This window comes from Mustela putorius, unplaced genomic scaffold (genome assembly GCF_011764305.1).
Source record: "Mustela putorius furo isolate JIRA1106 unplaced genomic scaffold, ASM1176430v1.1 tig00000585_pilon_pilon_pilon, whole genome shotgun sequence".
Lineage (NCBI taxonomy): Eukaryota > Metazoa > Chordata > Mammalia > Carnivora > Mustelidae > Mustela > Mustela putorius.
Window position 1 is genome coordinate 13,127,302 of NW_025421424.1, and position 13,268 is coordinate 13,140,569.

The following is a 13,268-nucleotide window of genomic DNA, read 5'->3' on the forward strand; positions in this document are numbered from 1 at the left end:
TGGCCCTTCATATATCTTCTCTGATCCCTTGCCCATTTTTAAATGGGGGTTGTTTTGTGGTGGTTATATGAGTTGTAGTAGTTCTTTATATAGACTAATTGTACTAGTTCTTATATGTTTTGGATACTAGCCCCTCTTCAGATAGCCGATTTGTAAATATCTTTTCCCATTCTATAGGTTGTCTTTTCAGTTTGTTGCTGGTTTCTTTTGCTGTCGATGCAGCCCCACTTGTTTATATTTTATCTTGTTGCCTTTGCTTTAGGTGTCACACCTTCTACAAGGGTAAAAGAAAAATCTGTATGTATTCATATCACACGTGCCTCTACCTTCATGGGAAAGAGTCAAAAACAACACTTAAGCAAGATGAGGTGCTTTTTCCGGGAATGGGGGTAGTGGTCAAAGACTGTGGAGCTGGGATTAGGAGTAGCAGGGAAGTGGATTTCACAGCCTCACTTCTTGTTGAATCGGATCCCTTCTGATGCAGAGCCTGTTCCGTCATCATTTCTTATCTCTGCTCCCTCATGGACTCATCAAACCTTGCTTTCCTTTGATGTGTCATAGAAAGTGTTCAGACTGGTTCAACTCCCCCCACCCCAACCCTGTTCTCTGGTTGGATTGCCTGCCTAAACCCCTCAGTTTGGAAATTCTGGAATTAGCTGAGGACATGCCATCTACCCAATTTTACGGGGTAGGAAGCCGAGTGGCATTCCTCACTCCTTCTTCCCTCTCCCTAATTCTGACTTGGTTTCACAGGTTGGTTTTAGCTCTTCCCTCTGAGGCTCACATTCATTTACCTGAATGGGGCACCACTCTTGGTGTTGCTGGGCTCTTCAGACCTTCTGCTTTTGCACGTGTTTTGGTATCCTTTGTCTGGAATGTTCTTCCCCCTTTATTCACTGAGTATGTGTCACCTCTGACAGCAGAGGTGCCTCATCTGCAACCATATCTCTTGGAACATAATAGTATTCAGTTAGCAAATACCTATTGAATAAATTGATAAATATATTCGAGACCCAGTTCACATGTAGTATCTGTTGTGAACCCTTCCCTGACTTCTTTAGTCAGAGTTACTCTTCCCCTCGCTCCCACATCTGCATTCATCTGCTCTGTTGCACTTCTAGAATTACATGTGGGCATCCTGTGCTCTACACTTGACTATGGGAGAGCCCTCGGGTCTTCTCTAGTCTATGCATTCTTAGCACTGAAATGTCTGGGCCTCTGTAGGTCCTTAGTAAACGTCTGCTGGGTGAGTGGATGGTTGGACAACTAACCCTAAGACAAATTTTTCTCAGAGCAGAGTTCTCTGAAACGTTTGTTACCACCAGATCGCTCTCCCACAAGGCACCTTTCTTTCTTCTGGGTGTTTGAAACAGTTTATTCCTGTCAAAGGCCCAAATAATCCTTCATGACAAACATAGACAACCCGGTGATTGAACCTACTTTGAAAAATGATCCAAGCTATAGAGTGACATTTACAGTTACTTATTTTTGTGCATATCAATTTATCATATTCTATCTGCACAGGCCCAAGAAACATGATAAGGGCTGGCAGGATTGAAGGAGTTGAATTTCTTTTTCTGAGAAATATTAGTGCTTCTTTCTAACATATCTCAATGTATTAATCTCAGTTCTTTGGGATTATTAGTAATAGAGTCTATAGAAGTCTTGAACTGAAAGGGGAGACTTGAGGAATAGGAACAGAACATGTGATAGGTGGAACCAGCTCTTTCTACTTGGATTGAATGGGTTTATGATATTATATGAAGGGTTTAGGAAAAGTACATTGGTCCATCACTGTGTATGTTCTCCTGGGAATTTTAAAAAATAGGGATGGTTTTCAACTACCAGGAGCCCAGCAGATTTCAAATGGTGTTTAAAAATGCTGACATTTCTTTAAACAGAATACAATCAAAACAGATCATAGCAGAATCTGGCTGAAGAGGGGACCTGTGGAGACCCTCTGAGTGGGAGGGAAGGAGCAGGGTTGGAAAAACCATGGTGTCAGGCATCGGCAGTAATAACCCTGCAGAAACTGTTGCTTTTAAAAGACACCTTTTAAACTATGAGATCCTTTCCAACTCCTCTGCCTTTGCCATATTAGACCCCTTAATACAGATGATTAACCTGAGGCCTCAAAATAGGATAAATGGGGGCAGTAGGATAGAGTGACTGAAACACATAGAATGTAAGACGGACTCCGTTTTAAATCTGGATCTGGCAGGGACTAGCTGTGTTTTCATGGGCAAGTCAAATAAATACCATTTAGTTCTCTCGACTTCCTTATCTCTGTAATGGATTAAATAATAATGCTTACCTGAAAACACAGTGAATACTGGGCCTGGGCCAACTACCTGAGATGGTCTATACAGAGTGATCATTTCTGTGCGTGCACATAGCAAATACCAGTGAATGTTAACTGTCGCTGCCATCCGTGGTGGGTTCTGTTGTTGGGCATTGTTCTCATTAGGAAGGAGAAGGCTGTAATGTAAAGCCTTTTGATTCTTCTCGTGAATCCCGTTCTATTTCCTCTCTGGATTTTCTATTAGGCTGTATGTAGGTATTGCATTTACTGCATGATAGAAAGTGACCTGTGTATCATACCTTTGTTTCAGTGAAACGCATGTGGAGGATGAAGAAGGTCTCTACGACTGTGTTTATGGGGAAGATGAAGGTGGAGAAGTCTACGAGGACTTAATGAAAGCAGAGGAAGCACATCAACCTGTATGCTCCCACTTGCCTTATGTTTCGAGTTACTTCAAGTGTTTTATTAGGACAGTGATTCCTTGCAAGACTGATTCCTATAATTATTTATGTAACTTCTGCTGGAATAGTTTTTTGGTTTTCTTTTTACCTTTGTTAGCTTTTAACTATATAATCATGACTTACTGCATTCGGAAACACATGGGCATGACATTTTGCAGTTCAGAACAACCATAGGGAATCCCCGGTCTCGTCTTTCGATTTTCCTTGTGAAAAAAGCAAGTTTGAAAGAGAGATGGTATGCTGTGCACCTAAATAGTGGTTGAGTGGCAATAGAACATAATTCCAGGGAATCACAAAATTATGTTACCATGAAAGTAAATCTCTTGCAAAACAATTCACTCTTCTTTAAATTTGGTGTAGCATTAAATATTAAATGTTAAAGAATAGTTCTTCATATTTGTTAGGGGTGTTAAGAAATCTTTTTTTTTTTCTTTTGTTTCACTAAAGGGTTCCTAGAATTTTTAGTGTTTTATAAACTTAGTTTCAAATGTCATCATAGTCAGCGAGTGTCCCCAAAGGTTTATCTGCCATTAAAATATCTAAAACATTCAGAAAGAATTACTTCAAATTTTTTCAAACACAAGATTGTGTAAACACAAGATTACTGGGAGCCAAGGAACTGAAAAGCCAGGCTATTGAAGGATCACGTGCACATATGCCAAGATTGCCAGAAATGGACATTAGAGTGATAATGGAAAACAATAATAGCAGGCCAAGAACTAAAATTCTCAAAGAATGAAGAGTATGAGCCATAAATTGCACAAGTACATAATCTCAGTGATCTAGAATCTTTACAAGGCATTTGAAGGATATTTTGTATCACTCCTATATTTCCAAAATATTTTCATAATTTGAAAAAAATGGTCAGCTGCTTAGGGTTTTATGAATGTAGTCTTTTTTTTTTTTTTTTAATACAAAAGCCTTATCTTCATCAGCTGGATGGTAGTTTAGTTTTTTCTAGTGCTTTGATGAATTTCCTCAGCTCTCTCTCTTTATAATCTTGCCTTTAATAAAAGGCTGGAGGCTTGTCCAGTGCCCCACATAGGGAACAGTGGCTTCCATGGGATGGAAACCGGATACCTGGTCTGTGTTTAATAAATGTAATGAATGTACTTAACCCACTGTGTGAGTTGACAGACTGCCGGCGGCAGGACATTGAGTATTTCTAGGTGACAGAGTATTATCTGTACTGCCTAGAATTATCATCTGCTTTGGGGACCAGCAGATTCTTCAGTGTCTCCCAAGGGCAGTTCTTCATTCAGCAGGCAGAGCTGGGTCATTTATTGGGGACAGGCTCTATTTTTTTTTTTAAAGATTTTATTTATTCATTCAACACAGAGAGAGAGATCACAAGTTGATAGAGAGGCAGGCAGAGAGAGAGGAGGAAGCAGGCTCCCCGCTGTGCAGAGAGTCTGATGCGGGGCTCAATTCCAGGACCCTGAGATCACAGCCCGAGCTGAAGGCAGATGGTTAACCCCCTGAGCCACCCAGGTGCCCCTACTGGGGACAGGCTTAACAGCAATGATCATTTAAATGGGTAGGGTCCTTCTTGTATACTCCTTGAGGTGCTATGTGCCTTACCAGGTTATCTCATTGACACTTCCTTGGGGTTAGAACTAGAATTCTCTCAGTGTTGTAGATGAGATAACTGAGACACAGAGACAATAGGTAACCTGTTCATAAAACAAGCTAATAATAGAAAAACTGGTATTTGAACCCAATTCTGTCCAAGTCCCATACCTTTGATCTTCATGTTATGCGCTAATACCTCCAGTCTTAACACTAGTAAGTGAGCCAAACACCAAGATGTTAACTCTTAAAAAATTATTTTAAGGCTTTTATTTATTAAATATCCTTTTGTTATTTTGCAAGTATTTCTACAGCACTTGTGAAGTATGCTGTACATTAAGAAAACTGTATCACGGGGCACCTGGGTGGCTTACTTAGTGTGTTGGGGCCTCTGCCTTCAGCTTGGGTCGTGGTCCCGGGGTCCATGGGTTGAGCCCCGTGTCGGGCTCTCTGTTTGGCGGGGAGCCTGTTTCCTCCCTCTCTCTGCCTGCCTCTCTGCCTGCTTGTGATTTCTGTCAAATAAATGAATAGAATCTTAAGGAATAAAAAAAAAAAAAAGAAAGAAAGAAAAAAAAGAAAACTGTATCACACCATGTGTGATTATTTCCAGGTTCAGTAATGAAACAGATAAAATAACGAAAGAGGTGTTTTCAATATAAAGAGTGTCCATGCTCAGAAGTTTTTTTTTAATCATTTAAAACTTTCATTTACATTGTTCAAATTTTTAAGAACAGATACTTCATAAATGCAATAAATGTATCTTTCAGTTATGTCTTTTATTAGAATGGAAAGCCTAAGAAAGTCAATGATTTTGAGCACTTTCTATAGACTGCCAGAAGGATTAAGACATATGTTTGATTAAATAATTTTTGGTAATTCTAATTGCAGAAATGTCCAGAAAATGATGTACGAAGTTGCTGCCTAGCAGAAATTAAGCAGACAGAAGAAAAATACACAGAAACATTGGAGTCAATAGAAAAAGTAAGTTATCAGGTGTTATTTTTGATGCCCAAGTACTACACTTTAGAGTTAATATAGAAGACTCACTGTTTCTACTGTGTGTGTGTTTTCTACGTTTCAGTAGAACTTTGGATTTAAAGATCTCAAAGCAGATTTATTCATTCCACAACTAGCTAGTGATTTTTTAGTATTGCAATGGCACGGTGTTAGAGGCCAAGGATATAGCAGGAAACACAACAAAACTCTGGTTCTCGTGATCCTCTCTCTCCCATGGGAAGGTTTATCCTTTAAGCAAATAAGTGTGTCAGGTGGTGATAAATTCTCTGAAGAAAAAATCAGTCAGGAAGAGAGGACAGAGAGTAATGGGGGTGGGCTGATTTTATTTTATGTCAAGCGATAATGGAAGGTCTGTGGTAGGATCACATTGAAGCAGATAACTGAGGGAGTTAAGGGAGCAAGCTGTGCCAACATCCCAGAGAGGACAGTTCCTGGAAGAAAGGCCCTCAGTGGAGACTGTGTTCCACATGTTTCAAGAAGAGCAGTAGCCCATGTGGCTGACGCAGCAGGAGGGAATAGAAGCAGTGAATGTGGAGAGCTGGTGAGCCGTGGCACCCTGTAGGGGACATAGAGAATACCAGCTCGAAGCTGGAGCACGTGAGAAGAACAAGGGGCATGATCTAATGGAAGTTTTTCCACAGCTCATGCTGACATTTTGGGAGAAAAGTTAGAAGGCTATTGACAGAACATGATAGTATTTATAGAGCTGCTGAGGAATGGTCAGATTTTGAATAAATTTTGCAAGTAGAGCCAACTGGATTTGATGATGAATTAGGTGAAGGATGTCAGAAAAAGAGAGAAATCAGGAATGTGAGATTTATAGCATGAATAACTGCCGGAGTGGTAAAGACTGTCACTGATATGGGGAGGACAGGTTTGGGAATCAAGAGTCTGTTGGGACATACTAAACTTGTAATACCTCCCAGCCTCCAAAGGGCTGTGCTGAGGGAGTTAGATATATGAGGCTGGTATTAAAGGGAAAAGTTGAACTGACAAATACATTAGACCATTACCAGGATGCAATGGAATCTATAAAGTCATGGTGTTGATTGACTTCATGAATGTTGATAGAGGAGAGGTTTGAGGCCACCCCTGGCAACATCCACATTTAGAGGTCAGGAAAATGAGAACGAGGCGAAAGTTTTGGACATTTAGGAAAAGCACTGAAGGTGTGGAAGAGTTGTTTGGGAGGGGTGTTGGAGGCAATTGACCAGGGAAATGTAGTAGGGTTATGCAGTACCACAGGCTCAGTTGAAAATTAGTGGTGATAAATTCTCTGAAGAAAAAATCAGTCAGGAAGAGAGGACAGAGAGTAATGGGGGTGGGCTGATTTTATTTTATGTCAAATAAAATTTGAAAATTAGACCATCAATCTGTGGTAATGGAAAGCAATACGACAGGCCAAGAACTAAAATTCTCAAAGAATGAAGAGGATGAGCCATAAATTGCACAAGTACATAATCTCAGTGATCTAGAATCTTTTTTTTTTTAAGATTTTATTTATTTATTTGATAGATCACAAGTAGGCAGAAAGGCAGGCGGAGGGTAGTGGGGAGGGAAGCAGGCTCCCCGCTGAGCAGAGAGCCCGATGTGGGGCACAATCCCAGGACCCTGGGATCATGACCTGAGCCGAAGGCAGAGGCTTTAACCCACTGAGCCACCCAGGCACCCCAGTGATCTAGAATCTTTACAAGGCATTTGAAGGATATTTTGTATCACCCCTGTATTTCTAAAATTTTGCCTTTTTTTTTTTTTTTTGCCAATTCAACCAATAGTGTTCTTTTTTCTTACTTTTAGAAGTATTTATTGCTGAAGCCTTTTAGTCTATACTTTAAATGTGTTAACTGTATTATGTCTTTATATCTCTATTCAAGATTAAAATCTTTAAGAGTTTCTGCTTTTTTCTTGGTATTCATTATTTGGATAAACAATTGACTTTGAATAAATATTATTTGTTGATGAAAAACTCTTAGGATAAGTTGTGCTTAATTATTACTTCTCTGTTCTATCTTTGTAGTATTTCATGGCACCACTAAAAAGATTTCTGACAGCAGCAGAATTTGATTCAGTATTCATCAACATTCCTGTAAGTACAAAGATGCTAGCTAAAGTTGTATTATAAATTATACACAATATATAAATTATATATAATACATAAATATGCATTATAATATATATAAATTATATATTATAATATATGAATTATATATATTATATATACATTACAACATATGAATCATATATACACATCTATATAGTATATAATATATAAATTATATATAATAATGTATATAAATTACATATACATTATAATATGTATAATATGTATAATATGTATAAATTATATAACTTATAACTTATAATTGTGTTATAAATTCTATGAAATCCCTGTCTCTTGTTGGGTTCCAGATTCCTATTTTAATATTTTCCTGTGTACTTTAGGAATTTTAACTCTATTTTTTGCTTCCTGAGTTCTTATATCCTTATTTTCCAGAAATAAAGGATATGTCATATCATCAACCAAAGTCAGTTGAGATGCAAGCCGAACACACATGGATAAGATTCATGTATTATCCTTAACAGCTTGTCAGGAAGAGGTGGTCTGATTCAAGGAATCCCTGGTGTCACCTTCTGTCTGTCCTGTGGGATCCTCCTTATGCCTCACTCCTTGCTCTCTTGCTACTCCAGCCCTTCAAGCCTATCCTATAGATACTGCCCTGAGGGCATCACTCTGCTCTGTGGTGCTTTCTTCTTCCACTTCTAGCTGTGCTAACCTTAACTCCTGTCTCTGAAATACACATCCTTATGATGTAAGAATCCATTTTAGTGGTTTGAGGTGAGGAGCTTTTTTCCACATTTATGTAAGCATTTCCAATTTCAGACCCCCTTAGAATTATCTTATAATCTTAAAGGATAGTTACCTAGAAGCATAGAAACAAACCAAATGCTGTGCCAAGCAAGGGCATACTAGACAAGATTCAAGTTCTTAAATGTCTCAGACTAGCTTGGGTTGTAAGAGATAGCTCGTGGATGTACTATATAAGCTTTTGTGCACAAGCTTGCTTGTTGTACCTAAAAGTTCCCTCCTCTTTTGGTTCTGTTACGCTCAGTGTTGATGTGCATCTGTCAGTTAGCAACTATTGTCCTTGTCCCTGATTTTGGCCAGATGAAGAAACTCTCTTTGATTCATAGCATAGCAGGAAGAAAGATGTCACGACCACAGGTGAATATTTAGCATAAAGCAAACCACACATTCTAGGAAGATGAGGATCTTGAACCACCTTACCACTGTCACTGGAACACAGGGCACATTTACAGTCCTTAATCTTATGGCTTCAGCCTGCTCTCCAGCAAATGGACGGGGCCAACATATTCCTGTTTCCTTCCCACCCTGCTAAGGAAAAAGCTTGTGGTGAAGTCAGTGTGTGCCCCAAGCTACAGGGGAGGGATAATGGGAGAAATGGCACCTTGATTAGAACTTCATTCCCTGGCTGTGATGTGTATTTCCTGCCTGACTGAAAATTACTTGCTTATCAAGAAAAAAATGAAATCCTGACTTCTGAGTTGCTCTAGCAAACTGCCTCGTACAATTCATCTGCTCTTTATTTATGCCATTAGTTGTCTGGTTTCAAGTAATTTAGTGTGATTATTGTTAGCTTAGCACCGGGACACCACTAATTGACCAAAGTACAGATCTACATTTTTATGTCCTAAGGATGTGAATCATTACTTTATTCCGTCGATAAAACATTAAGCACTTGGATAGTTTTATTTAAAAAATTAAAGTGATTATAATGAAAATGAGTGTACATATTTTTATACAAGGAATACATTATCCTTCAATAAGTCGTGAGATAATTTTTTCCCCCACAGGACACGGACGATTCAAGTCTGATCTGAAGCTACTGTTTTCTCTGTACTTGGCCCGTGTCTCGGCCTTGTCTTCCTCGTCTTCCCTCCCCTTCTCCCCTCTCCTCTCTCCTCTCCCCCTTCTCCCCTTTCTCTCCTCCCTTTCCCTCTTTCACTTCCTCCTCTCTTTATCTGGTGGCATGTTTCTCTACTGAGGGCATTCGGCAGATCCTTGAATAACAAGGCTAGCATCGATGCGGATTTTCAGTTTGGGCGATGTATTTATTTATTTATTTATTTATTTATGGTCCTGATTTATAATTTCCTTTGACGTGCTTTTTGGTTTTTTTCCTTTCCTAAGGAACTTGTGAAAGTTCATCGGAACCTAATGCAAGAGATTCATGATTCCATTGTAAATAAAAATGACCAGAACTTGTATCAAGTTTTTATTAACTACAAGGAAAGGTAACTTTTAACTTTTAAATGTTGTGGCTATCAGTTTGTGATTATAGTGGGGGTTAGTATTAAAATTGCTCATAAATACCTATTACCACTGTCCATTCAGATAATGCTTGGGTATGGGGTTATGGACATTGGGGAGTATGTGCTATGGTGAGTGCTGTGAAGTGTGTAAACCTGGTGATTCACAGACCTGTACCCCTGGGGGTAAAAATACATTATATGTTTATAAAAAAAATAAAAAATAATTTTAAAAAAAGATAATGCCTGGGTAATAATTAGAACATGGGACAGTTAATCTCAGCGAAGTACTTTGAGTTCTATATATGTATCAAGAAAAAGGAAAAAAACAAAAACAAGGATCCATAGGTTTGTACTCTAAGTCAGAAGGTTCAGGTTCTTTATCAGACCCTTTACCCCTGAGTTCTGTAGTTTTCAGGAAGTCACTTTAATTCTCTGAGCCTCCTTTTCTCCATCTGTAAATGTTTAGGGGTAGATTAGCTGGTGCCTGTGATTGTTCCCACTCTGATATTTTATAATTCTCTCTTTAAGGCACTTACCCTTTCTAAGTTTGGGGAAAAAAAAAAGTCTTCTGAACAACTCATGTGAGTTGAAGTACCAAGAAATTTCACTTAAAATGTCATTCTCTCTTTTTAAATCAAGCACTTGTAGTTCCTAGTGCTAAGAAGTGGCTAATGAATTGCTTTGCATCAACAACAGTTGGATAAACATGAGCTCATTAGTGGTTTTTTTTGTCCCCAATGGAGAATTAAAAGAAACAATAAATTACCCAAGCTTTTTGTAAAATATCTATATTACTCCACAGTTCCCCATCCTCACGAGGCCTCACACTCCATGCGGTACAAATTCTCTTCCATCCCTCACCATTTAGGCCTCTCGTTCGTTCCCAATTTTCAGATGGTGTGTTTTCCTTAATTAAAAAGCAGGAAAGAGCAGGAGGTTTATTAATGAGGGGAGACATGAGTAGTGATTAAATAAAATTGGAGTATAAAGTAAAACTATTTCTGAGTGTGCATAAACAGTAAAAAGTTGATCTTTAATGGGAACATAAACCAAAATTTTTAATTTTGTTCTTGTAACATTCATGTGTACTCCCAAGTTCAGAGTCATTAAACCAGTGTGTAAAAATCTACCTAATAAAATATGTATGTGGAATTAATCATATTCAAATTTAGAAATAAATAATACCCTTTTAATAGTAAAATATGAGTGACCCTTATTGTGTGACTGTACGTGTGGTATGTATTTAAGAGAAATGAGAAAGCCGAGGTTTGGAGAGATGACAGGTAGTTTGCCCTGGATCACATAGGTAGTTAGAAACACAGGACAGGCGAGATTTGCTCTGTTTCTCTCCAGCTGTGGCTGTAAATACGTGAGAATTTTGTCTCTTCCCCTTCTGCTTTATTCTGGCTTTTTTTCTCCTGCAAAATCTCTCTTCTTTTTCCCTTTCAGGTTGGTTATCTATGGGCAGTACTGCAGTGGAGTGGAGTTGGCCATCTCGAGTTTAGACAATATTTCTAAGACAAAAGAAGATGTAAAACTGAAATTAGAGGTACCTGTTTATTTTTTGTTGATGAAATAAAGCAAGAGAAACCTCAAAGCAAGGGGAGGGAGATGGCAGATGGGCACAATGGGTGAAGGGGAAAGGGAGGTACAGCCCTCTAGTTATGGAATAAATAAGTCCCGGAAATACAAGGCACAGCGTAAGGAATGCAGTCAGTGATACTGTAACAGTGATGTAAGGAGAGAGATGGCAGCTGTGCTTGTAGTGAACACAGCATTGTGTAGAAACTTGTCAAATCACCAAGTTGTACACCTGAAATGAAGGAAACATTGTCAACCATACCCCGAAAAAGAAAAAGAACAAAAACAGATGTATTCCTTTTGAGATCTGTGCAATAATAAATCTCCCCATGTATTCTAAATATAATTTCATCACAAGTTTATAAAATATTTTCATAGCTAGCTCTATAAAATAATGTGATAGTAATAATAGAACAGTAGTAAAATCTACAACTTACGGCTCTGTTTTACATACATTATCTCGTTAGATCCTTATGACTCTGTGAGATACGTGCAATTAATTTTCTTCCCTTATGGATGAGAATGCTGAAGTTCAGAGAGATTATGAGTCATTTGCCTATGGTCACCTAGGTAGGAGATACAAGAAAAGTAAGATATATGAGAGATAATGTACATGTAGATTAAAAATGGTTATTAGAAATATAAGACATTTAGGATCACGTGTGTTAAAAAGGGCATGCATATTGCCTATAAGAGAGAAAATGAGACAGACATAAGTAAGATTAAGTTGTGTGACAACAAGTAATTGAGCTCCATGAGTAAGACTGATCACTTCAGTATGGGTAGAATGTGGGAAATTTCTCTGGAGAGGTTATTGGAGTTAGGTCACTAAAGAATGGGGTGAGTCTTGACAGGTGAGGTTCTAAGGAGAGCATTCTGACCAGATGGGTTGGGAAATTTTGAGAAATGGAGAGTAGGTCAGAATAAACAGAGCACATGGTAGCAATAGAAAAGAAATCTGGAGATTGTGTTAAGTTTTTGTGTTTTTCTTGTATATCATTTTTTTTTCCCCACAGGAAGAGTTTGTACTTTCAAAGAACTTTTGCAAAAGATTATTTATATGTTATATGAATTGTCATCCCAATTACATTTTCCATATGTTTGGATTTTCTTTTTTATTTTATTTTATTTTATTTATTTATTTGACAGAGAGAGAGAGGGATCACAAGTAGGCAGAGAGGCAGGCAGAGAGATAGGGGGGAAAGCAGGCTCCCTGCTGAGCAGAGAACCTGATGTGGGGCTCAATCCCAGGATCATGACCTGAGCTAAAGGCAGAGGCTTAACCCAGTGAGCCACCCAGGCACCCCTGTTTGGATTTTCTTAAATGTTGGGTAGAGATACATCATCAACTCTTAAATGGCTGTGTTTGGCTTAGTTGACTCTCTAGTGTCCCCTTTGCTGTCTTGTTCTATTTAGCAATGAGGTCAGGTGATGAAAGGGAAAAAAGAGGCACATGATTTTCAAAATAGAACTTTGATTGTTTTAGCATATTTGGTATGGTTTCATAACTCCCACAATGGGGAACTTGTTTAGAAAGTTTACAAGTCAACAGGCTCTCGAGTAACCATACTAACTCTCTATCAAGGATCTTTTCCCCTGACTTCTTATAATCCTTTGATGATGCAGATGTGTGCTGGTGATTTGAATCACTGCTGAATAATAACCCGACACCCTCTTAGTGTAAAGGTTTCCCTCTGCTCTTGGGAGAACAGAGCCTCAGAAGCATAGAGCTATAAGCCAACTTGACTCAAATTAAAATATGATGCTAAGATAAAACTTCACAACTTACACAACTAGTTCTTAACTAGTTGAGCAGTTTTTTTTATTTTTAATTTTTTAATTAATTTTTTTTTTTAAAATTTGAGAGAGAAATTGAGCAAAGCAGGGAGGGGAGGGAGAAACAGGCTCCCAGGTGAGCAAGGAGCCTGATGATGTGGGGCTCCATCCCAGGACCCTGGGACCATGACCTGAGCCGAAGGCAGATGATTAACAGACTGAGCCATCCA

The 13,268-nt window shown here is 38.6% G+C and overlaps 1 protein-coding gene across 4 annotated transcripts in view; it reads left to right on the forward strand.

Annotated features, from left to right (window-relative positions):
• The window catches only part of VAV3 (vav guanine nucleotide exchange factor 3), a 352,020-nt gene that overhangs the window by 162,475 nt on the left and 176,277 nt on the right, over positions 1-13,268 (forward strand). For all 4 annotated transcript variants that reach the window (XM_045081972.1, XM_045081970.1, XM_045081971.1 and 1 more), the window contains exons 5-9: positions 2,613-2,721; positions 5,221-5,313; positions 7,367-7,435; positions 9,560-9,663; positions 11,131-11,230. In XM_045081972.1, coding sequence (XP_044937907.1) covers positions 2,613-2,721; positions 5,221-5,313; positions 7,367-7,435; positions 9,560-9,663; positions 11,131-11,230 — 475 coding nt within the window. The remainder of the gene's footprint in view (positions 1-2,612; positions 2,722-5,220; positions 5,314-7,366; positions 7,436-9,559; positions 9,664-11,130; positions 11,231-13,268) is intronic.